Source organism: Brachyhypopomus gauderio, unplaced genomic scaffold, assembly GCF_052324685.1.
Source record: "Brachyhypopomus gauderio isolate BG-103 unplaced genomic scaffold, BGAUD_0.2 sc43, whole genome shotgun sequence".
NCBI lineage: Eukaryota > Metazoa > Chordata > Actinopteri > Gymnotiformes > Hypopomidae > Brachyhypopomus > Brachyhypopomus gauderio.
The window spans coordinates 3114133-3139579 of NW_027506869.1; the positions used below are offsets into that span (position 1 = coordinate 3114133).

The window sequence follows — 25447 nt, forward strand, 5'->3', positions numbered from 1 at the left end:
TTCACTGCCACCCCATTGGGATTAGTGGTCTGGACAGGCCCGCAGAGAGACGCTGCTATGACGCGAGGCTGCGTGAGTCTGCACATGAGTGTGCACGTGACTCTGGGTGTCAGTCTTCACGTGAGTCTGCAGATGGGATGGCCGAACAGGGGAGAGATGGCAGGGTGTGCCCCATGGAGCTAACTGGTGCTAACTCTGCCAGGTCTGGATTAGGCTTCTGCCATCGACTGGCGGGCAAACTGAAGCCTGGCGGAGCATGAGAGATGTAAGGAGGGAGCCAAAGGAGAATGTAAGGAGAGTAAGGAGAGCCTAAAGAGTGTAAGGAGAATGTAAGGAGAGCATAAAGAGTGTAAGGAGAGTGTACAGAGAATAAGGAGAGCGTAAAGAGTGTAAGGAGAGTGCAAGGACAGTGTAAGGAGAGTAAGGAGAGCGTAAAGAGTGTAAGGAGAGTGCAAGGACAGTGTAAGGAGAGTAAGGAGAGCGTAAAGAATGTAAGGGGAGTGTAAGGAGAGCATAAAGAGTGTAAGGAGAGTGTACGGAGAATAAGGAGAGTGTAAAGAGTGTAAGGAGAGTGCAAGGACAGTGTAAGGAGAGTAAGGAGAGCGTAAAGAGTGTAAGGGGAGTGTAAGGAGAGTGTAAAGAGTCTAAGGAGAGAGTAAGGAGAGTGTAAATAATGTAAGGAGAGCGTAAGGAGAGTAAGGAGTGTAAGGAGAGTAAGGAGAGCGTAAAGAGTGTAAGGAGAGTGTAAGGAGAGCGTAAAGACTGTAAAGAAAGTGTAAGGAGAGTAAGGAGAGTGCAAGGAGAGTGCAAGGAGAGTGTAAGGAGAGCGTAAAGAGCATAAAAAGAGTGTAAGGAAAGTGTAAGGAGAGCATAAGGATAGCATATTTATATATTGCTAGCAGTGATATGACGTGACGTGACCTGATGTTTGTTCACGCACACACGAAACACTATATGCAAGTGCAAGTTTTTAAACAGGCATGAAAATCTGTCACCTTTCTGCGAAATTCGCCGTTTTGAAGTTGAAAAGTGTGACCTACGCGAATCATGTATATCTGAGGACTTTTTTTTGTTTTTTTTGGGGGGGGTCGGGATATTATATATATATATATATATATATATATATATATATATATATATATATATATATATATATATATATATCAGTAGCGAACCGTAACCATTAAACCTGGGCCCGCACCCATCCCCCCCTCTCCTAATTAACTGCATTAAAGAAAAAAATTGAGACGACAGTACAGCTTTAGACACGCAATAAACAATAATATCTGTACTAGATAACTTCTTAAGCAAAATAAGATTCCACAGATCCGTGTTCCTCGGAAGCGGAATATGTAAACGACGCGCACAAGGGCATCAAAGGAATGAATCAAAACTAGCTAGCAGCGGTACGCTAACGATAGCTAGCGGCGGTACGCTAACACGCCACAGCGGGCGGAAATCATCATACACTTAAGCCCGCTCACTAAGACGGCACACATGATTGGTCAATTTTACTGTCATTTGAAACTGGTATTGTGCTGAATTATAACTGTCTGGCCCTCTGTAAATGAACAGCGGGACCACCAATCACAAACATTCTGCAGAGGCATCACAGTCCTGATAGGGGGAGACACAGGCTCACAGGCTTCCACTTAACTTAACCCTTCACCTTCCAACACAGATTGAATAGACACGGTTGAATAATTTATTTGCTTATATTTTTGTAATTGTTTAGATGTCGATTGTCAAACTGTAAGTAGATAAAATAAAATTGGATAAATTATATATTTATGTTTTAAGAATATTTTAGGGCGTAGAGGGCCCTGACGGTTCCCTGACAGTTCCCTGACGGTTCCCCATTGATTGAAATAGCCGATTTCGGAAGTGCTCTGTTTATATATATATATATATATATGACACAGTGGCCAGCAATTTCCGCCCAGAACCATCATAGAGGTCAAATTGCGTTTATACGAACGTTCTTCATTTATGTTATTCATTTATTGCTAAGCAGGACAAGAAGCAGGACCTAGTGCTATCTACGCCAGGGACAAGGCAGACGAGCATACATTTACCACTACATTTACCAGATTGTACATTTCCCAGTGGATTTAATTGGGTTAGTAATGGTTTCAATCGTTTTCATATTTTGTGGTAAAACAAAGTTACTGCCATTCGCTACAGCTTGTGTTGAACACTGTCAGAAATAGCCACAAGCTCTTTTGAAAAATAAGTAGAATAGGTAGATAGATAGGCCTATTAATTTCCCGTAAACCCTGTGTAGTTAACGGTGACATAAAATAGAACGTAATCGCCGTATCCCCATCCTGTCACCTGTCACCCCCCAACCCATTTTCATGCCTGTTTAAAGACTAGCTTAGGTCAGTGGTTAGCAACAACCGAGAGGCCACTTCAGTAGCCACTTTAAGTCATGCTGGTATTAAAAAATACTTTGTAGGTATTAAAAAGGTATTAAATTCAACTTAAGAATCGCTGTATATACCCTGGTAAAGAGATCATAATGAGTGCAAGGAGAACGTAAAGAGAGCGTAAAGAGAGCATAAAGAGAACATAAGGACAGCGTAAGGACAGCGTAAGGAGAGCACAAGGAAGTGCGATATTTACCACCATCCTCTCAGACACCTAAAACAACAGGGACTCCTCAGAAATTCAATATAGTATTTTTTTCTGGTACTCCAACACATCAGAATTTGAAAGACACAACCATTAGCCTGAAATTAATGTAGCTCTCTTGATATTCATGGAGAGGACCGCAATCAACTCCACTACGATAACTCCACAAAGAATGAAAGTGATTATGAAATAAACAGAGACGTAACAGCTTAGTGAGCAGAGACACAGTAGAGGATCCTCTGGTGCTTTAGCCTTGCGCTCGACACCACGGGACGTGGCTCACCATGGTGACAGCGTGCCGAGTTCAGGCGCTTAATGAACTCCACGGAAATAGAGAGAGAGCATGAGAAAGAGAGAATGAGGGAGAGAGAGAGAGAGAGAGAGAGAGAAAGACAAAAAGGGGAATGGAAGGAGAGGGTCCTTGGTTGCTCACTGTTGATTTGTAACATTTTTATTCATGAGGGGAGCTGTTGTTAGGCCCTGTTTCAGAATGGAGAATACAGACAGAATAGTGACAAAAGGAGAAACACCTTATATTTCCTTCAAAACAGTATTCTAACTCATGATCTTAGAATTGAGTGCCCTCCTTTATTTCTGATGTTTCTGAGACACAAACACTTTTACCCTCTGTCCCTTCTCTGGGACCACAAAAGGTGTCTGTGTCTTAACCAAAGACTCAGCAGAACTCTGGGTCTGTGGGCGGAGCCACAAGACAGGATGTGAGGTCACTTCCACACAAACCTCTTTGTGCATGGGAGCAACATGACGCACCCGTACCTGGAACGGCCCTCCGGGGTAGACCACCACGGTGGCCTTTCTCCACACGGGGCCTTGGTGTCCAGACAGTGTCCAGACCAGGCTGTTGACAGTGGCGATACCTCGGACTCTTATCAAGACATTCAGAGTGCCTATGGTGGGAGGAGAGGGAGGTTAATACACAGGGAAGAAATATATACGTTTTTTGTTTTTGTAGCTCAATAAATAAGGTCAAACTAATTTGTTCCCAGCCTATCATATTATGGCTTTAAGTTTTCTTGTGAGTTGCAGGGATCTTTACAAATACAGAAAATGCATTTCCATAGTATTACACAACCCTGTCTTTTGACATCCTATCTGACAGACTTTGAGTTTGATGCAAGTTTGTGTGAAGTTGTGCAATACTGAATATTAACATGCAGTTCAGTGTACTCAAACATGCACAAGCGCACACACACACACACACACACACATGCACACATACCTACGTATACACTCACTCACACACACATATACATACTCCCACTAAAACACACATGGACACACACACTCACACACATTGTGACTGAGAAAAGAGACTCTAGGAATAGAAAGACTCAAGATAAGAATCTGAAGAATGTGTTTGATTCAAGCCGAAGTTAATAAGTCTAGTAACTTACTGCTTATAGGAACCAATGCATCATTCATAACACCTAATTCATAAAACATAACTCAGCTAGGATCTGAGCAGAAGAAAAGGCTGATAGATAGATAGATAGATAGATAGATAGATAGATAGATAGATAGATAGATAGATAGATAGATAGATAGATAGATAGATAGATAGATAGATGTGTTTTTAAGGTCTCAGCAATCTGCATCTCTTTGCTGACTGAGCTGAGTATTATAAACTCAGTTGCTCACTCAGCAAACAGATGTTATGGCAACAATAATGTGTGTTTACGAACACGCACACAGGGCTGTAGGACACCTAAAGTCGCTCACTGTCACCAGAATGACGGCAGAAATGTCACGGCAAAGAAAGCATTGCAGAAATTTTCCAAACCACCTGTGCTGAAGTTTAAATATGTATGTGCGTCAGGATGGAGCAGACGGACCTGCCTGGGTGCCAGAAACGAGCCTGAATCAGGCCCGTAGGAGACCAGGGGACCTCACGTTAGGGCCCGGCACTGCCATGTGTGCGTGTGGCACACAAAACCGGCACCGCGTGACCCCAAACACACAGGAAGCATGCGTGGAACAGAGGGGCAGGGGTGACACTGGGTAGTAAACCAAGAGATAGAAAGAGAGAGAGAGAGAGAGAGAGAGAGAGAGAGAGAGATGGGGGGATGATATTACCTATGATATTATCCCATAACCATTTCATTATCCTTTTCATTTGGCCATGGTAAAACCTAGTGACCACAGGAGTATCAAAAACAAAGCTTCACATATGCTTACAGTAATACTGGCTCCTAAATCAGGTGCTAAAGGATACATGGAGATCACAAACAAGACCATAATCCATCTTTCCTCTCCCTGTGTAGCAAACAGCCAACACTCACCACTGACACAGTCCTGTGCTAAAGCCTACACAGTCCCACACGCACACTCATTCACTCCCCTGATGGGTGATGCCCCATGGCAGGCCCTGTTCAAGCCAGTGGGGCCCCGTCTGAGTTTGTGGGGCCCCGTCAGGGAGGGGGCAGAGCGCTGCTAGTACAGAGCCTCAGTGCCGCGCTAATGCCTCCCTCGCTCCGTAATAAAGGAGTATGGGTCAGAGGAAATGTGTGGCCATTCAGGCGGTACAGACGGACTACATGCTCAGCTAATGACTCACGTGTGTGTGCGTGTGTGTGTGTGTGTGTGTGCTGGATTTCATAATCACTCCATCATCGGCCGATAGTCTCACGTTGAAACCCGTTGACACTGGTTATGGGGTGAAGTGGGGCAATACGGACTCCTGATCACAGTTAATGGACCTAATGCACACCAGGCCAGATAGAGAGGAGCTCTGATATGCTACAGGGCCAATCGTCTTGCAAGCCAATATATCCGCAGAACATAAAGGGGGGGGGGGGGGGGGGGGGTTGTGCTTCTGGGGTACAGAAGGGAGGAAGGATCAGGGGCAAGTTTCTGTCAACAACACGTTCACATCGAAGTATACACTAAAGCAGTGGTTCCCAAACTTTTTCTGCCGTGCCCCCCTTTAGTAGATGAGAATATTTTTGCGCCCCCCCTACACCCCCCCCCTCCCCATATTGACTAGGGATGTGTTGAAAACTTACAAAAACAATAGGTTCACAACTTTGGTCAGACATGAAAAAAATAAACTGCAAGAAACCTTTTAAATGGTTCAAGAATTCTAAATATAATTTAAAACAAATAAGGAGATGAAATAAGAGAAACAGCAATACATATGCGGCTAGTTTGCAAGCGCAGACATCACGCAGAGCACAAAGCATGTAACGGCCAGAAATATGTGTACTGTCTCTTTAAGGGAGCGAGTTGAGTGCGCGTATGGAATATTGTTGTTTTTTTAGCTTTCTGCCGAGTCAGACCACTGCTCTTTATTTCATTTCTGTAAGTAACGCATTAAATGAGATTTGGACAACTCACCAGTTCATGTATGAACAGTGAAGTATTGCTGGAGCCCAGGTTTATTTTGGTCAACCAGCAAATAAACGGACTAAGTGGAATACCACCAGCGCGAGTATTAAGGTTGAACCAACTCCGAAAAGCAAGCAATATAAGCATAGAATTAGACTGAATAGATCTGTTTTTATGGATCGGTCACATTGTCACCGATACCCGATCTAGAATTTTTTCAGATATTAATATCGGAATCGGTGCATCCCTAAGACACATGTGCACGTTTTACTTTCAAGCTCCGCGCCCCCCCTGCAATAGCTCCGCGCCCCACCCAGGGGGCGCGCCCCCCACTTTGGGAACCACTGCACTAAAGGACACTGAAGGATACACTGAAGTACACACTAAAGGACACACTGAAGTACACACTAAAGGACACTGTGAAGGACACACTGACGTACACACTAAATGACACTATGAAGGACACACTGAAGTACACACTAAAGAACACAATGAAGGACACACTGAAGTACACACTAAAGTATACACTAAAGGACACACTGAAGTACACACTAAAGTATACACTAAAGGACACACTGAAGTACACACTAAAGGACACACTGAAGTACACACTAAAGGACACTGTGAAGGACACACTGACGTACACACTAAATGACACTATGAAGGACACACTGAAGTACACACTAAAGGACACAATGAAGGACACACTGAAGTACACACTAAAGTATACACTAAAGGACACACTGAAGTACACACTAAAGTATACACTAAAGGACACATTGAAGTACACACTAAAGGACACACTGAAGTACACACTAAAGGACACTGTGAAGGACACTATGAAGGACACATTGAAGTACACACTAAAGGACAGTATGAAGGACACACTGTAGTACACACTAAAGAACACACTGAAGTACACAATAAAGGACACACTGAAGTACACACTAAAGGACACTGAAGGACACACTGAAGTACACACTAAAGAACACTGTGAAGGACACACTAAAGGACACACTGAAAAATACAGGGAAGTACATACTGAGTTACATACTGAATAACACAGTGGAATTCACACTGAAGGACACACTGAATGACACGCTGAAGGTCACACCAAATGACATTACTGAAGAACACATTGAAGAACTCAATGAAGTACATACTGAAGTGCACAGTGAAGTACACACTGAAGTACACACCCCTAAAGACACACTGAAGTACATGCTAATGTATGCACTGGTGTTTACTCCTCAGAGTGACAGAGAGACTGAGATAGAGAGAACACACACACACACACACACACACACACACACACACACACACACACACACACACACACACACACACACACACACACACACACACACACACACACACACACACAGACACTTTATACTATCCCAAATTGGCTTTAAAATGTAACTACATAATCATGTCTTTATTTACATTATATTTGTGACAAAGCACATCAATAATAATTATTTTACATTTTCAAATGTTTTTTTTTTTGCTTTCAAAGCAGGTCTTTTTTATCAGCTAATGTATTTGTAGTTCCATCAGTTTTGTAATGCATTTCATGTGATGCATTTCACTTCTGAATTGCAGAGACCAGAGGAAGTGTCTCAACATGAAGTTTAAAAACGAATCTGCACATCAATACCCAGTCACACTGCCACACTACTGCCCCCCCCCCCCCCCCACTCTCTCTGGTAGGTTTTTCTATTGATTAAAGTTAATGTAAGGCTTGTCTGAGAGAGAGAGAGAGAGCGAGCTGTGAGAGATAGACCGGTTGGTGATAGCGTTATTTTCCCAGTGCTCTCTGTCATCACACACACACACACACACACACACACACACACACACACACACACACACACACACACACACACACACACACACACACACACACACACACACACACACGGATGGACATAGAGAGAGACAGAGAGAGAGAAAGAGAGATAGAGATAGATAGATAGATAGATAGATAGAGAGAGAGAGAGAGAGAGAGAGAGAGAGAGAGAGAGAGAGAGAGAGACGCTAATGTCTTAATCAAAAACATTAGGCTATTTACTTTATCAGCAAGAAATTAGAGACTAAAGTGACAGCAAAAGACACATTTTGGAAGTGTCCCTTTAGATTTGACATTTTATTACTTTTTCAGTTAGGTTGTCTGTTGTCAGCAGCATCCCTACACACACACACACACACACACACACACACACACACACACACACACACACACACACACATCCTGTGTTGCATCTCAAGTTTCTTTTGAAGGTAATCACCTGTTAAGCATCATCAACATTCTGCCGTTGCGGAACTGTGCATCACGTCATCACGTGGCACCACGCGTGTCTGCGTGTAATCACTGATTGCAGATTACAGCCCTGATTACATATCGCTATTCACAATGTCATATTTTTGTTTAGTTTTTTTTTCATCTTCTTGTTGCTGTTGTTTTGTTACTGCTGAAAACACGAGTACCCAGAGCCCAGAACCGCACAGCCCGTCTCTGCTTTTCAGATACGCTTGGGTTCTGATCACCCTCCACACTCTGACACCTCCCTCGGCAGGAACGAGAAAAGCGCTGAATTGATTCCGAGTGGTGGAGGAGCCCAGTGGTGTTCTGGCTGAACCCGTGCTGGAGGTCTGCTCCTGATGGCACTCCGGCCTTCCCTGTCGAGCTGCGCGAGGACTTCCTCTGCCCTGTCGCTACTGTTGCCGCGCAAACCGTTGTCATGGAATGAGCCGGCTTGGCTTCCTGCCCTGATAGGACACTGCAGTGGTAAACCGGTAAAGCTTATTACTGTGTGTAGGGGACAGCAGAGGGAGGCAGGACTGGATGGGTGTGTGTGTGTGTGTGTGTGTGTGTGTGTGTGTGTGTGAATAACCTCACTAAGGTGAAGCCACAGACTGTCATCACTAGAGGAGGTGTGTGCAGCACAGACTTTAGTCTGGAACAAGACAGCACGGCCACAAGATTGAGAACAAGACAAAACACACACACACACATGCACGCATGCACACACACACACACACACACACACACAGACACACACACACGCACACATGCACACACACAAATGCACACATGCACGCACGCACACACACACACACACACACACACACACACACATGCACGCATGCACACACACACACACACATGCATGCACAAACACATACGCACGCATGCACAAACACATACGCACACATGCACATGCACACACACGCATGCATGTACACACACACACACACACACACACACACACACACACACACACACACACACACACACACACACACACACACACACACACACACATGCACACACACACACACACACACACATGCACACACACACACACACGCCGGACTGGAGTCCCTCAAACTGGAGTCTCCATCAGTATATTTCAAACAGGAATGGCCTAACAAAAACACATCTGAAACCAGCATTCTCATCATTTTGCCTGTCTCACTGCCTCTCGCACACACTCTGTCTATGACAACGTTATACTGGGGCAGGCACACACCACTGCTGCTGTTGTTCAAGGTTTATAGGCACCCTGGTGCCTTGACCCGGACTCCTAACAGAACTGTCATTTGGCAAATATAAAGGCACCAATCGCATCACTGCATAGCATAATTAAAGAGCGATACACATTCCTCACCACTGCTGACATTATTCATATTTGTGTTGGTGCCGTGACCCGTATCAACAATCCCATAAGCAATAGCAGCTTTGTGCTCTTTCTCATAGGGACACGGGTCAAGTTGTCTGGATAATAACCTCCACAAGAAGAATGACATCTTTCAAACTGAGATCAGCAAACATCGCAGTCAGACATCATTACGATCTATTGATATACAGGCTCTTGAATGGAGCCTAAACAGGAGGAATGAAGTGATTCCAGTCTTTTGTGTCTTTTCTCATTATGTCCATTTCTCTTCCACCACTGCGCTCTCTCTCTCTCTCTCCCTTTCTCTCTCTCTCCTCCACTCCTCCCCGTGTTTCCCCAAAAGTCTCGCAAAGTCTGATTAATAAAAGGGAAAACAGACAAGCAAGGGAACGACTCAGTGTTTGACTGATGATGAGGAACAAGATGGCACCTGTCAGAAACGTACGTCGTGGGTCTTGACCCCGCCTTAACACTACCACACCACAGGACCGCTGGACCCCATCCTTGCGTGGCCAATGGATGGCTTGTTTAATCCGGGCATGACATGGCAGTTATAGCAGCCACTGCTAAATTTCAGACCCTGTTATTTAATGTTTTGGGAGCTGTGCCAACGCAGAGCTATTTCTCACGAGCTAATCTTGGACCTTGTTAATGCTAGCCTCGCGTGGCTCGCGCCGAGCTCCACTCAGGCGTGGCTAATGGGGGGGACTCGCCGCAGGACACCCCGAGTAATGAGGGCTCAAACAGCTGCGTTTCCCTCCCACACTCGTGTCTACGCCCACCAAGATGCCCACATGCCAATGCTGAACCTGATCATTAGCAGACTGTGTACGCGGTGCTAGCAGTTAGCTGACACTGGAGCTAAAGACAAAATACTGAGACTTTTAGTGTGATCAGGGTGTGATCAGGGCGTGGTCAGGGCATGATCAGGGCATGATCAGGGCGTGATCAGGGCGTGATCAGGGTGTGATCAGGGCATGATCAGGGCATGATCAGGGCGTGATCAGGGCGTGATCAGGGTGTGATCAGGGTGTGATCAGGGCGTGGTCATGCTAATAGCACTCTTAGGCCAAGATGCTCATAATTTTAGTTCATGAGTTTAGTTCATGATTGGAGATGAATCAGTTTTGCACGGAACGATCTGGAAGCAGGTCACCCAGTCTGGAGTGGTGTCACGGTGGGAGAACTCCAGGGTTGAGGCTCAGGAGAGAAGGGAGAGGAACCTTTGGGGCCAGCGGCTACGGAGCAGAATGGCAGTAGATGTTTGTACTCTGGGATCAGAACAGAAGTGCACGCACTACATGGACAGGCAAGAGTGGAGGAGCACAGAATGGGAGACAGGAGAGGGAGGAGCCTGTGAGATACAGGGGGAGGAGCCTGTGAGATACAGCCCCTCCCTCCGGCCCAACCACGTTCACATACGGCACCAACGCTGGATTTAAACCCATGAGTACATGTTTAAGAGCCATGCAACACAGGTCAAACAGAGAGTGCAGCTGTGCCCTCAGCCCTGTCATCAACACTGTGTACATTTGAGCTTAGGGTGTGTGTGTGTGTGTGTGTGTGTGTGTGTGTGTGTGTGTGTGTGTGTGTGTGTGTGTGTGTGTGTGTGTGTGTGTGTGTGTGTGAGCACCCCGGGGTGATTTTGATCATGATTAATGTGCTTTGCCTTTCAATTATAATTTTCATTAAGGATCTGCTGTCTGCCCTCGGTCTCTTAAATAGCAATGGAATTAATAAAACATCCTTTGAAATAAGCAGAACAGGCCTGAAGCAGGAAGTGAGAGGGTGTGTGTGTGTGTGTGTGTGTGTGTGTGTGTGTGTGTGTGTGTGTGTGTGTGTGTGTGTGTGTGTGTGTGTGTGTGTGTGTGTGTGTGTGTGTGTGAGTCTCTGCCGACAGCTCAGACAGGCTGCTGAATGGCAAATGATGGACAATTAGATCTCAGTGTCTTCAAATGACGAGGCGGGTGGGGACAATCAGGGATGGAGTGAGGAGCAGGACGGGCGGGCTGTCTCCGTCCCCGAGGAGACACTTGACCGGGAGGAGTGGCTGTCTCCGTCACCGAGGGGGCACCTGGCCAGGTCGAGGGGCGTCGCCAGGACGGAGAGCCTCCACGCAGAGGGTGGACGGGCTCAGCAGCACTGAGAGAATCACGAGGAGCTTTGGGATGTTGTGTGTGTCACATTCACCACGAGTTTGAATTCATACGGTAGTATACGTGTCTGTTGTGTGGTGTACTGGTGGTTGTGGGTGGTAGGTATAGCTCCCAGTTCAGTGTGTGTGTGTGTGTGTGTGTGTGTGTGTGTGTGTGTGTGTGTGTGTGTGTGTGTGTGTGTGTGTGTGTTATTCAGTGGATGCACTGGCGTTACGGCTCTGTGATGAAGAGTTTACAGAATGACTGATAACATCTCGCATAGCCGTAAATCAAACACCAGCCCCACATGACCCTGCCAACAGTACTCAAACAGATCAGCCAAAGTACACACAAACACACACACACACACACACACACACACACACACACACACACACACACACACACACACACACACACACACACACACACACACACACACACACACACTACCAGAGCTGTTTTGCAAGCAACTGGATGTTTTCAGAATTCCAGGATCACATGACAGTCACATGATAGTGCCAGTGCAAAGCCTGCTGGGAATGCAGAATACTGGCATGTGAAGAGACTCTCAGACATGCATCAACACACTTTCTCCAGTATGGATCACACACCAGGTATACTACAGTAGAGCTGACTACTGAGCTTGCTACTACTACTACTACACGTGTTCACAGACGCACACACACACACACACACACACACACACACACACACACACACACACACACACACACACACACACACACACACACACACACACACACACACATACGCATACACAGGAGCATTGGAGATAGGAGCTGTTGTGACTGACCACTGAGGTGGTAAATAATTTTATAGAGAGGTGAGGGGGCAGAGACTGACACAGAGACAGAGTCTTCTAACTTTTCTGCCAGGCCTTTGTGTGTGTGTGTGTGTGTGTGTGTGTGTGTGTGTGTGTGTGTGTGTGTTTGTCTCTCACAGCAAGTACAACATTAGTGTGGCAGATGTATGACAGATGTCTTCCTCCTGTATGGCCTCCTCTCAGCAAATGTTCCAAAGACAGACAGACACACACACACACACACACACACACACACACACACACACACTCACCGATGTGCTTGCCGTTCATATGGTAGAAGAAGGATATGCAGTATGGTGGCCTGTTGAAGCCGGATGTCCCCTTCACTGCTGTGGCGTTGTACACTGGAGACAGGAGACGGGCCTTGTCCCCTCTTAGCCGAGGTCGTGACGTCTCTATGTACATGTAATAACCTGTCATAGGGACAAAGAGACAATAAGAACATAGCTGCAAGCCTGCAGGTGCATCCCATAATCAGCGAAAGCATTAAATATGCTAAACAGACACAATGTGTGTGTGTGTGTGTGTTTGTGTGTGTGTGTGTGTGTGTGTGTGTGTGTGTGTGTGTGTGCCATGTAAACGCTAGAGCTTTGGGTGACTTCTGCAGGCTGTTGATTGGTCTAATCTGTGTGAGCTTGTTTGGGACCACAGGCATGGGACTCTGCCAGGCCCTAAAGGACCTAAAGGGAACCTCCTCTGACATCCTCCTCAGGCGCCTTCAGCCTGATTGACCAAGGTGGATTTATCAGGTGAAAACAGTTAGATTACTACTGTAGCTGTCACCTGTGAGAAAAGCAGGCGGCCCAAATGTTTGTTGTTTGTGTATACGTATTTGTGTGAATAGACTCTGTTTGTGTGTGTGTGTGTGTGTGTGTGTGTGTGTGTGTGTGTAGACCCACCATCTTTCGTCCCACTATTGTCTGTATCAGGACCAGTGTTGACAGAGCGCTTGGGGTTCTGACTCAGGTGGTTCTGTCTGGTCCAGTCAAACACATCTGCTTGGTCCTGGGAGAAGCCACAAATGGCTGGGTCATCAAATCCACACACGTATTCTGTGAAAGAGAGAGAGAGAGAGAGAGAGAGAGAGAGAGAGAGAGAACTCAGTGTGTGAAGGAAGCACACACATATATGATGCCTCCTTTTCTACGTTTGTGTCTGCAGCCGACCCACATCGAGCTGGAGGAGCAGGTTTAAAAGGCCGTCTCGTTTGCACCACGCTAACCCGCAGGTGCAGTATTGTCACTCATTTGTCAGGCTTTACATATCCGTCACCTTCATCTGAGTGTTTCTACAGGCCGCGCTCAGCTTAATGCAATTTGAAAACGATCCACGGCCCTGCAGGTAATTACCCGGGTTCTCTTTCAGCTCTCTACTGGCTTGGGGCGCCTCTCAGAACAAACAAGTGTGTTTGGTTTGTTTGTTTTTGGAAAGAATTCACTTCCACAGCAGCTCACCTTCCATCATAAAACATCCACCTCTTAAGTTTATTCCCATGCGCTCTAGTGATTTTTAAAGTAGATTTTCGAGCAAAGGCAAAATTTAAGCCTAACAGAACAAAACTGCAAATTTGAACTAGCAAGTAAAAGAGAGAGAGAGAGAGAGAGAGAGAGAGAGTAAATAATGTGTTACCTGTAGGTCTTGGAGAATTGAAAGCTGTAAGAGGAGAAAGAGGTAGAAGATTATATCTTTAAACATAGTTGGCATTATTTATGAGTTGAACTGGTTTGAAAGTCAACCTCTGAAATGTCTATCAATGTTAAGAAACACAAATGACCCAGACAACACTTTTGAAGCTACATGTAACAGTTCATAATGAAGACCACAAACAAGGATGCTCCCGCTGGGGGCGGGGCAAGGGTGCGGGGGTGGAGCTTTCTCTGGTGAAAGGTGCAGAAGCACTGAAAGGCTGTGTGGTTCCAGCCGGATGGACCTTCTTAAAGAGGGGCGGGGCTGCTTAGACATGGGCGGAGCTGCTTATACATGGGCGGGGCTGCTGTCAGCCCAGGGGAGCCTCCCACTGTGATATATATATATATATATATGATAACTTTTCCCACTGTGATATATATATATATATATATATGATGATAACTTTTCCCACTGTGATATATATATATATATATATGATGATAACTTTTCTCACTGTGATATATATATATATATATATATATATATGATGATAACTTTTCCCATTGTGATATATATATATATATATGATGATAACTTTTCTCCTAACAAGTGTTATTCCAGTGTCAGATTCTGCCTGTTTATTCTGTTAAAAGATTTATATACATTTAATAAACAGAAAGCTACTTTTTAAAAAGAGAGGCACTTTAAAAACAATATGAGCCTAAGTCAGCCTAATCCGTCACTTTACAAACATAAAATATAATTAAAGATGGTTCAATATGCAACACCTCTCTATGATTTATGCAAAGGTATCTACTTAAAAACTTTATACGCCATTTCAAAAACCTTTCATAACTCATTTACAAATACCGTTTAGGAAAGGCTGTGCACATGTGTGATGTGCAGGAACCAAAGCAGAAAGTACATTCATGAGATGGAGTTTGTTTACGGGAGTTCTGTAGCAGATGATGATGCAGCATCTCAAGGTCAAAGAGTGAAAGGACAAAGATCCAAAACAAATGATCAGTACCCAGCAGGACAGGGAGTATAAATCCAAAACACGAGACGCCGAGACTAAATGAGTCAGAAACAAAAGAAGAACCACATGGCGCTGGTGTCATGGGAACCGCATCGCCAGAGGGGGGAACCATGACAACAACAACTGCAGACTTAGCATTGCTTGCAGCTGTCTACTTTGCCCACAGCTGTCTGCCTAACTATTTATATGTTCTCATACATTACTTGTAAGCAATCTTTGTATGCATTATGTTTTAAGGATAACATGAACTTAAGAATGCACTGTTTCCAAAATCTTAGACTATTTTTACATATTACATATTATTTATTATTAGTCAATTTATTATTGTTGGTCCCAGATGTGCATAGCTTTCCCCAGCTGTGAAATAACATATTGGTCATGTGGTACCTGTGCTCTAGAGCCACTGTTCTATAAAGCTGATCTTCCACACAGACGGTCCCTTAGACATACAGCCCCTTATACAAACGGCCCATTACACAGTTGAACCCCTTCAGAACAAATCTCTTTGTGCAGCCAACATATTATAGAGCTGACCTCTTATAGAACCACTGAACCACTCTCCTAGAAAGCCAATCCCATATAGAGACAGTCCCCTACAGATCTGACCCCCTACAGAGTCGGTCCCTTATAGAGACAGTCCCCTACAGATCTGTCCCCCTACAGAGCCGGTCCCTTATAGAGACAGTCCCCTACAGATCTGTCCCCCTACAGAGCCGGTCCCTTATAGAGACAGTCCCCTACAGATCTGACCCCCTACAGAGCCGGGCCCTTATAGAGACAGTCCCCTACAGATCTGACCCCCTACAGAGTCGGTCCCTTATAGAGACAGTCCCCTACAGATCTGACCCCCTACAGAGCCGGCCCCTTACAGAAAGGCCATTTCTCCACTTCCGAGATCTCTAAGATATTTCGTTTTATTACCTTTTATTCCACACCAGCACCCGCCACCATTCCTAATTTCATCTTAAATATTTCATCACGTTGTAATGGAAAGTTCTATTTATTTCTCCTTTAAGAGCAGGCTCTGGGGAGGCGGAGTGTGGAGTTGATCATGCATCAGAAAGGTCGCCTCCAGCTACACCATGTTTGACACACAGCCAACAGTCTTATGGACCACCTCCAAAGACAGGCTTCTAAAGCCGATCTCCATAACACAAGCTCTGGGATGCAGACATGTCACATTCTCCTTGTGCCTTTGACTCAGCCTGCCATAACCTCCCATCTCGTAACAGTTAACACCCTGTTGGTGATAAAGACGTCTCCTTCACAGCCTCTCCCTGTAATGGGGAGCGCCTTGTGGCATGTTTTCAAGCGGGCAGCTCTATAGCCGCCTTTGAAAAACATCCACTCGGGTCTTCATGTGAGTGGCGGCCCTGTCCCTGCTCTGAAATGGGAGAGTAAAGCCATGTTTTAACTTCACAAAACGTTAAACGGCATCACCCTCCCTGACACAGTTAACAGGAACCCCGAGGAGATGCCAAGTATTCATACTGTACATTAATATACTGCTATTAATTTCAGCAGTGTTCTGGGTTTTTTTTTCCACTGTTACTTACAAGGAGTACAAGCTTGGTTGCTAATGGTCTGTGGAAATGATCTAAGCTAATTTTCAGGAATTATGAAGCAGGCGATGTTTAAAAATCATGCTGTATGTTCATATGCGTTAACAGGAACCGTTTCCACACACACTACATGTAAGCGTTTCGATAAAGGCTATGCAACAGCAAAGTTATTATGGCTCCACAATAAAATATGACCCCAGAAGACATGGAGATGTTGTCCATCAGCCAGAGAGATAGAACTCTGCTCTTTTCTCGTAACGGGTATGAGCAAACTGACCAGATACGATACATCTCGATACACATTAAAGAGGCTCGTCTAGGGTGCTGTGTTGGGATTCCAGCAGCATTTCCTAGTGCTGTGTTTGTTGTTATTGTTTGTTCGGTAGGCTGAAGTACGTTTTCACGTTCCCCTCGTAGAAGTCCACCATGGGAAGGTCATATGAAGCATCGTCACGGTCTCCACTTACGCTCGCTGTAATGGATGGAGCGGATGATGTTGTCTCCCGTTCCAAAGGTGGTGATGGGCATGAGACCCACGTCGTAGGACATGGGGATGCGCAGGTCCGTGATGGTGTACGACATCAGAACGCCTTTCACTGGGTCACGAGTGGTGATCTGTTTGGACAGTATCTTCGTACCCCTCTACACACACACACACACACACACACACACACACACAAATCCACCACAAACACACACATCAAAGGAAAGGCGATTATAAATGTGTTCAAATTAACAATTCAAATAACTGTATAAATATGTTGAAACGTATTGTGTGTATAAGAGATATGCAGTGTCGTTCACAGGATGTGTCAACATCACATCACATATCCATGGGCACAAATTCAGCAGCTAACTTTCACTCATAGGACGTGAATATTAAAATCTATTTTTCATCCATGGGTCCATGATGCTCTGATTGGCCAGAGGGGAGCCAAACCTGGTCAGTTAACGTTCAGGAATTAACATCCGACTCCAGATTATTGGAGTATTGGATTTGTAAGAGCTCTTGCTTTAAAGACACTTAGAGACTTAAATAAAAACCTGACAGTCAATAATCCTTTTTTCTTCTTTCGACAGTCACGTGTGGCGTGAAGGTTAACAGCAGCCTGTGGTCATTCTGTTCTCAGCGTGACCAGAGGCCTGGTGCCCTGTGGCATGTTCCTATTGGACCACACAGAACCCGTCACCATTAAGGCCCCTCCCACTGTGGACGGACTGACCAGGGAAGGCCACGTGACCAGGAGCTCATGTCAAGTGCGTCTCATGCTCTGTTCTGGTGCAGCCCCATGACCTTCTAATAAAAGAGTGAAAATGTGCATTTTCTCTGACTTCGTGAGTCATTAGAGTGTCATGGCATGGTCATAAGTGTTCATAACACCTTATAAACAGCAAAAGGCAACTCGCTTCAAATCTCAGTGTCATGACTGTCGTCAAAAAGTCATGAGTTTATTTCTCATTTAAACGAGTGTTGTACGGTAGTTTCTCATGGCTGTCTTAACATCAAGTTAAGAGCCCCATTTTGAAACGCTCACCTTTTTCTTAGGTAGCTTCACCTGGCAAACAAATTAATATAATTAGCATAATGTCACATATTTTGCTATCCAACTTTAAGACTGAATACTGTCACTTTATTAGAGACTCCTGCCCTTGCGTAACTGGCATGACCCTGTACGGGATTTAAATGTGTGACCCTGGGGTGCTGCATGAAATCACAAGAGCCTGTTGGCTGTGGATCAGTGGGGCAGCGGGGAAATCGAGCAACCGGGGCAATTTTAAAATGGAGCTCGGTCATCGGAGCCAGACCAGCAATTCAGAAAGTGCTGACATTGTGGCATTTTCTCGCGCAGTGTTGTCAAGAGCAGCGTGATTGAGGAGAAAGATCTAGAGGTAGAGAAACCAGCGGACTTAAACAAGCAAATGACAAAAACAGACATAATCGTTCAGACAAATGGTCAAAAGTGCAGACGAAAGCAACAACGATGCTCCAGTTAGCACAAAGACACACGTCTTCACTCCGCTCCAAGGCCCGGCTGCAGATGGTCGAGTGTTGGGGGAAAATCAATAGGTGAGACTCCATTGGGCAAAAGGGCACAAACATTGGATCACTGAGGAGGGGGAGAACACGGCCTGGTTGGATGAGACCAGAGTTCCCTTGTGTCGTGTTGATGGGGGAGTCAGGATTTGCCTGTCAGGTTTCTACAGTTCAGGCGGATGGAGGTGGAGTGATGGTGCAAGGAACGTTTCTTTGGTACTTCCTGGGTCCTCTTGACACCTGTGGATGGATGTTGGGACAGTAGGGCCTCACTGTGGATGACAAAGTTCATCCCTGGCAGCTGTTTACACCGTGCCAGAAGGACATGTAGCTCCATGCTACAATAGTCATGGAGAGGTTCCAGGAACATCAGGTTGTCCTTGCATCTCTGGCCTTCACAGAGCCCAGATCTTAATCTCTGGGATGAGGTAGAATGTGCTGCTCAGAGCATGTCAGAACCTCCATAAGTATAACATGTGCAGTAACTGTGAGAAGTTTGCCTGTCCACATTGGCCACATTTCATGCAGAACGATTTCGACAGTGGAATCTGTGTCAGGATGAACCGAGGACCTGAGATTCCGAGGACCACCCCCACATTGGATGTGGTATAGAGATATGTGGGTGTGGTATAGATATGTGGTTGTGGTATAGATATGTGGGTGTGGTATAGAGATATGTGGGTGTGGTATATAGATATGGGGGTGTGGTATAGATATGTGGGTGTGTTATAGATATGTGGGTGTGGTATAGAGATATGTGGGTGTGGTATATAGATATGGGGGTGTGGTATAGATATGTGGGTGTGGTATAGAAATATGTGGGTGTGGTATAGATATGTGGTTGTGGTATAGATATGTGGGTGTGGTATAGAGATATGTGGGTGTGGTATATAGATATGGGGTGTGGTATAGATATGTGGGTGTGTTATAGATATGTGGGTGTGGTATAGAGATATGTGGGTGTGGTATAGATATGTGGGGTGTTATAGAGATATGGGGGTGTGGTATAGATATGTGGGTGTGGTATAGATATGTGGGTGTGGTATATAGATATGTGGGTGTGGTATAGATATGTGGGTGTGGTATAGATATGTGGGTGTGGTATAGAGATATGTGGGTGTGGTATAAATATGTGGGTGTGGTATAGAGATATGTGGGGTGGTATAGAGATATGTGGGTGTGTTATAGAGATATGGGGGTGTGGTATAGATATGTGGGTGTGGTATATAGATATGTGGGTGGGGTATATAGATATGTGGGTGTGGTATATAGATATGGGGTGTGGTATAGAGATATGTGGGTGTGGTATATAGATATGTGGGTGTGGTATAGAGATATGTGGGGTGGTATATAGATATGTGGGTGTGGTATGGATATGTGGGGTGGTATAGAGATATGTGGGTGTGTTATAGAGATATAGGGGTGTGGTATAAATATGGGGGTGTGGTATAGATATGTGGGTGTGGTATAGAAATATGTGGGTGTGGTATAGATATGTGGTTGTGGTATAGATATGTGGGTGTGGTATAGAGATATGTGGGTGTGGTATATAGATATGGGGGTGTGGTATAGATATGTGGGTGTGTTATAGATATGTGGGTGTGGTATAGAGATATGTGGGTGTGGTATAGATATGTGGGGTGTTATAGAGATATGTGGGTGTGTTATAGAGATATGGGGGTGTGGTATAGATATGTGGGTGTGGTATAGAAATATGTGGGTGTGGTATAGATATGTGGTTGTGGTATAGATATGTGGGTGTGGTATAGAGATATGTGGGTGTGGTATATAGATATGGGGGTGTGGTATAGATATGTGGGTGTGTTATAGATATGTGGGTGTGGTATAGAGATATGTGGGTGTGGTATAGATATGTGGGGTGTTATAGAGATATGGGGGTGTGGTATAGATATGTGGGTGTGGTATAGAAATATGTGGGTGTGGTATAGATATGTGGTTATGGTATAGATATGTGGGTGTGGTATAGATATGTGGGTGTGTTATAGAGATATGTGGGTGTGGTATATAGATATATGGGGTGGTATATTACCAACACACATACCAACACGTCTACATGTCAACATACATGTATAGGACACTCACAACCATCAAACTCACAAACCATCACATTCCTCTCCATAATCTTCACTTATAGACAGAGAGAGACAAAAATAAAGGAAAACAGTGTTTGTGTAGTTAACCTTGCTGCTGGGGTCAAACCCATTTGTTATGTGTCTAATTAGGTCCTGCAGTAAAAGACTGTTCTGATACATTAGCGCTACACACCGCCTCTGCAACAATAACAATGTGGAATGGTGTGTATGTGTGTGTGTGTGTGTGTGTGTGTGTGTGACCTTTACCATGTGTATGTAGGCTGTGGCAGTTCCAGTAGGTGGAATGTAACGTGTGTGTGTGTGCGTGTGTGTTGTTACATTCCGCCTACTAGAACTGCCACAGCCTACATAAACATGGCAAAGGTCACACACACACACACACACACACACACACACACACACACACACACACACACACACACACTGATTTACATACCCGCTCTTGCTAATTGCATCTCTGTTCAGACACCCAAATGGCAGTAGCATCATTAAGTTTCCCCACTACTCTCCCCATTTCTCTTCTTCTGTTTAACCCTCTTCCTGCGGTGCAGCATATGCCTGTCCACACTGTCTCCCACACTCACTGTCCACACTGTCTCCTACACTCACTGTCCACACCGTCTCCCACACTCACTGTCCACACCATCTCCCACACTCACTGTCCACACCGTCTCCCACACTCACTGTCCACACTGTCTCCTATACTCACTGTCCACACTGTCTCCTACACTCACTGTCCACACCGTCTCCCACACTCACTGTCCACACTGTCTCCTACACTCACTGTCCACACCGTCTCCCACACTCACTGTCCACACTGTCTCCCACACTCACTGTCCACACCGTCTCCCACACTCACTGTCCACACTGTCTCCCACATTCACTGTGCACACCGTCTCCCACACTCACTGTCCACACTGTCTCCCACACTCACTGTCCACACCGTCTCCCACACTCACTATCCATACCGTCTCCCACACTCACTGTCCACACCGTCTCTGTCCACACCGTCTCCCACACTCACTGTCCACATCGTCTCTGTCCACACCGTCTCCCACACTCACTGTCCACACCGTCTCTGTCCACACCGTCTCCCACACTCACAGCTTTCACATTTCCTCCCCCTCACGTCTGCATGTTCGACTCTGTCAAATATTACACAAACATCTGCTCATTTCCTGCCTTTCTTCCTCACTATCTCTCTTTCTCATCACCCCCTTTCTCTTCGCATAAAACCTCGATCACCTTCCCAACCTTTCATTCCCCACGTGCTGCCTGTCTCTCTATCAGCACGAGAGCAGCAAGTGTGAGTGAGTGAGTGAGTTAGCTAAGGAACCTGTCACAGATACTGGAGCCTGTAACAGCTAGATAGAGTTTGACTAGCTAAATATAGCCTCCATTTTCTCTGTGTGCTCACTCTCTCTTAGTCTAACTTTCCTTTCCTCACAATATTAAGATTGCGTAGCCCACGGCCTGCACCAGAGACAGCAGGATAGATGGGCCCTAGCAGAGGAGAGGGACACAACGTTCGATCTAATTATTAATATAGTGAGCTTCAGAATTTGGTCAGAGAGAGAACTAGACAGAAGGTAGAGAGAGAGAGAGAGAGAGGAGAGAGAGAGAGAGAGAGAGAGAGAGAGAGAGAGAGAGAGAGAGAGAGAGAGAGAGAGCGAAAGAGTGAAAGAATGGTTTTTTTACACAATAATCTATATTCATGAAACATGTCCCTTTTCTCCTGTGCCTTAAGTATTAGTTAAAGTCTCTGGGAAACCGGCATTAATATTTATGATAGTGGACTTAATGGCCATCTGTGAATGTTGTGAAACATCCAGCTAATGACAAATTTTTATAAATGAAGTTACCAGAGATGAGCTCACGAGAGTGAGTGTATATCACTGGATGCAAACATGTACTGATATACACAGGCACACACACACACACACACACACACACACACACACACACACACACACACACACACACACACACACACACACACACACACACACACACACACTAAATTTTTTATTCCACCTCTTCCAGTGCTGGAGGACCTTTAGAAGAGCCAGAGAAGTTTAGTTTATCAGTCATCACACTCTTATACTGGTTTTCAGAAGATCCTCATTATGAAAAAATCCAATATTTGTATATATTTGTATTTGTGTGTTTCCTTTACTTTCTAACCTCAAAGTCAGGGAAGCAATTACTAATTCAATGCCTGTACAGAAAGCCTTGGTTTTAATGACTATTTATTCAAATGTTGCTTCTCCTTGGTACTGTTGAATTCATACACCTGCACATGTAGCCAAAACACAAGTCTACAAAGGCAGAAATACTCTCTCTCTCTCACACACACATACACACACACACACACACACACACACACACACACACACACACACACACACACACACACACACACACACACACACACACACTAACCATGACATTTCTTGGATTGACTCCGTTAGGATATTTATGCCCTGTGCTCTATAGATATTTAAGTAAGATTTTAAACAGGAGAAGATAATGGCTTCATGCACATGGAGAGAAGTGTGTAATTCCGCATCCACTCACCACAATCCTGCCACTTCCATAATTCATCAGTCTTTCCCTCCTCCCTGTGGGGGGGCAACCTCCCATGAATGGATGATTAGAATGTTTGAGGGGAACTCCAGCAGAGACACAAAATGCACACACACACACACACACACACACACACACACAGGATCCTGCAGACATTCGGAGAGCATTCTTCTTTATTCTAATGGGAACAGGTGGGACACACGAATCACCAAACAGGGGAAGAGACTCCGGCTGGGTCAAACCCCACGTGCACTGATCACACGTGCACTGACCCCACGAGCACACACCCCACATGCGCTGGACTGACCCCGTGGACACTACTGCAGTCTGGAGCACAACTCTTTATACACCAAACCAGCGCACCTCCGAGAGCAGGGACACCAGGTCTCAGTGTCCTGCAGCACCTGCGAGATCAGAGACACCAGGTCTCAGTGTCCTGCAGCACCTCCGAGAGTAGAGACACCAGGTCTCAGTGTCCTGCTGCACCTCCGAGAGTAGAGACACCAGGTCTCAGTGTCCTGCAGCACCTCCGAGAGCAGAGACACCAGGTCTCAGTGTCCTGCAGCACCTCCAAGAGCAGAGACACCAGGTCTCAGTGTCCAGCAGCACCTCCAAGAGCAGAGACACCAGGTCTCAGTGTCCTGCAGCACCTCCGAGAGCAGAGACACCAGGTTTCAGTGTCCTGCAGCACCTCCAAGAGCAGAGACACCAGGTCTCAGTGTCCTGCAGCACCTCTGAGAGCAGAGACACCAGGTCTCAGTGTCCTGCTGTACCTCCGAGAGCAGAGACACCAGGTCTCAGTGTCCTGCAGCACCTCCGAGAGCAGAGACACCAGGTCTCAGTGTCCTGCAGCACCTCCAAGAGCAGAGACACCAGGTCTCAGTGTCCTGCAGCACCTCTGAGAGCAGAGACACCAGGTCTCAGTGTCCTGCAGCACCTCCGAGAGCAGGGACACCAGGTCTCAGTGTCCTGCAGCACCTCCGAGAGCAGAGACACCAGGTCTCAGTGTCCTGCAGCACCTCCAAGAGCAGAGACACCAGGTCTCAGTGTCCTGCTGCACCTCCGAGAGCAGAGACACCAGGTCTCAGTGTCCTGCAGCACCTCCGAGAGCAGAGACACAAAGTCCCTTCTGCAACCACACTACCTGAACACAGTGCTGTTGTACTCACTCTATACTGACTTACAAGCACTGAGGAGATCGAGACTTCAAAGTGCTGCAGCAACCTCAGAGCTTGACCTGTGCTGCCTCATCCAGGCCTGGAACGGGGATTAACGGGAGAGCCGTGAGAATTAACGGGAGAGCCGTGTGAACTCTCCATCAGAAGTGCCCAGGATAATCCAGCCCTTCCCCATTACCACAGTGCTAGTTACATTGGGTGCATAATCTGCAATGGCAGAATACTGATCTAATCATCCATTATTGATTAATTTCAGGACATTTAGTTTGCTGTAGTCTATCATTTTCCCAAATATACTGTAATATCATTGCTTACACTGCTGAATGACCTCTGCTCTCTGAAATGTGTACTACTCTGCAATTTCTCTCTCTCTCTCTCTCTCTCTCTCTCTCTCTCTCTCTCTCTCTCTTTCTCTTTCTACACATACATAATTATATATACACTCTCTGCGCACTTTATTATTACCCCTGATTACCCGTTAATGCACATATCTAATCATCCAATCACACGTCAGGATGTACGTGCATTTACATGTGTAGACACGGTCAAGATGACCTGAAGTTCAGACCACGCGTCAGCTTGGGGAAGAGAGGCGTGGTCACTCTGAACGTGCCATGGTTGGGACACGAGACCAATTGGAGCTGGTCTGAGTGATCTACT

General features: G+C 45.7%; 1 protein-coding gene across 3 annotated transcripts in view; it reads right to left on the reverse strand.

Moving 5' to 3' along the window:
* Nucleotides 1–25447, reverse strand: part of mdga1 (MAM domain containing glycosylphosphatidylinositol anchor 1) — a 184558-nt gene that overhangs the window by 23537 nt on the left and 135574 nt on the right. For 2 of the 3 annotated variants that reach the window (XM_076985743.1, XM_076985744.1), the window contains 5 exons: nucleotides 17342–17516; nucleotides 14274–14297; nucleotides 13544–13696; nucleotides 12896–13057; nucleotides 3412–3542 (listed from right to left, as the gene is read on the reverse strand). In XM_076985743.1, the coding sequence (XP_076841858.1) occupies nucleotides 3412–3542; nucleotides 12896–13057; nucleotides 13544–13696; nucleotides 14274–14297; nucleotides 17342–17516 (645 nt within the window). The remainder of the gene's footprint in view (nucleotides 1–3411; nucleotides 3543–12895; nucleotides 13058–13543; nucleotides 13697–14273; nucleotides 14298–17341; nucleotides 17517–25447) is intronic. The other variant, XM_076985745.1, reaches the window with a different exon arrangement.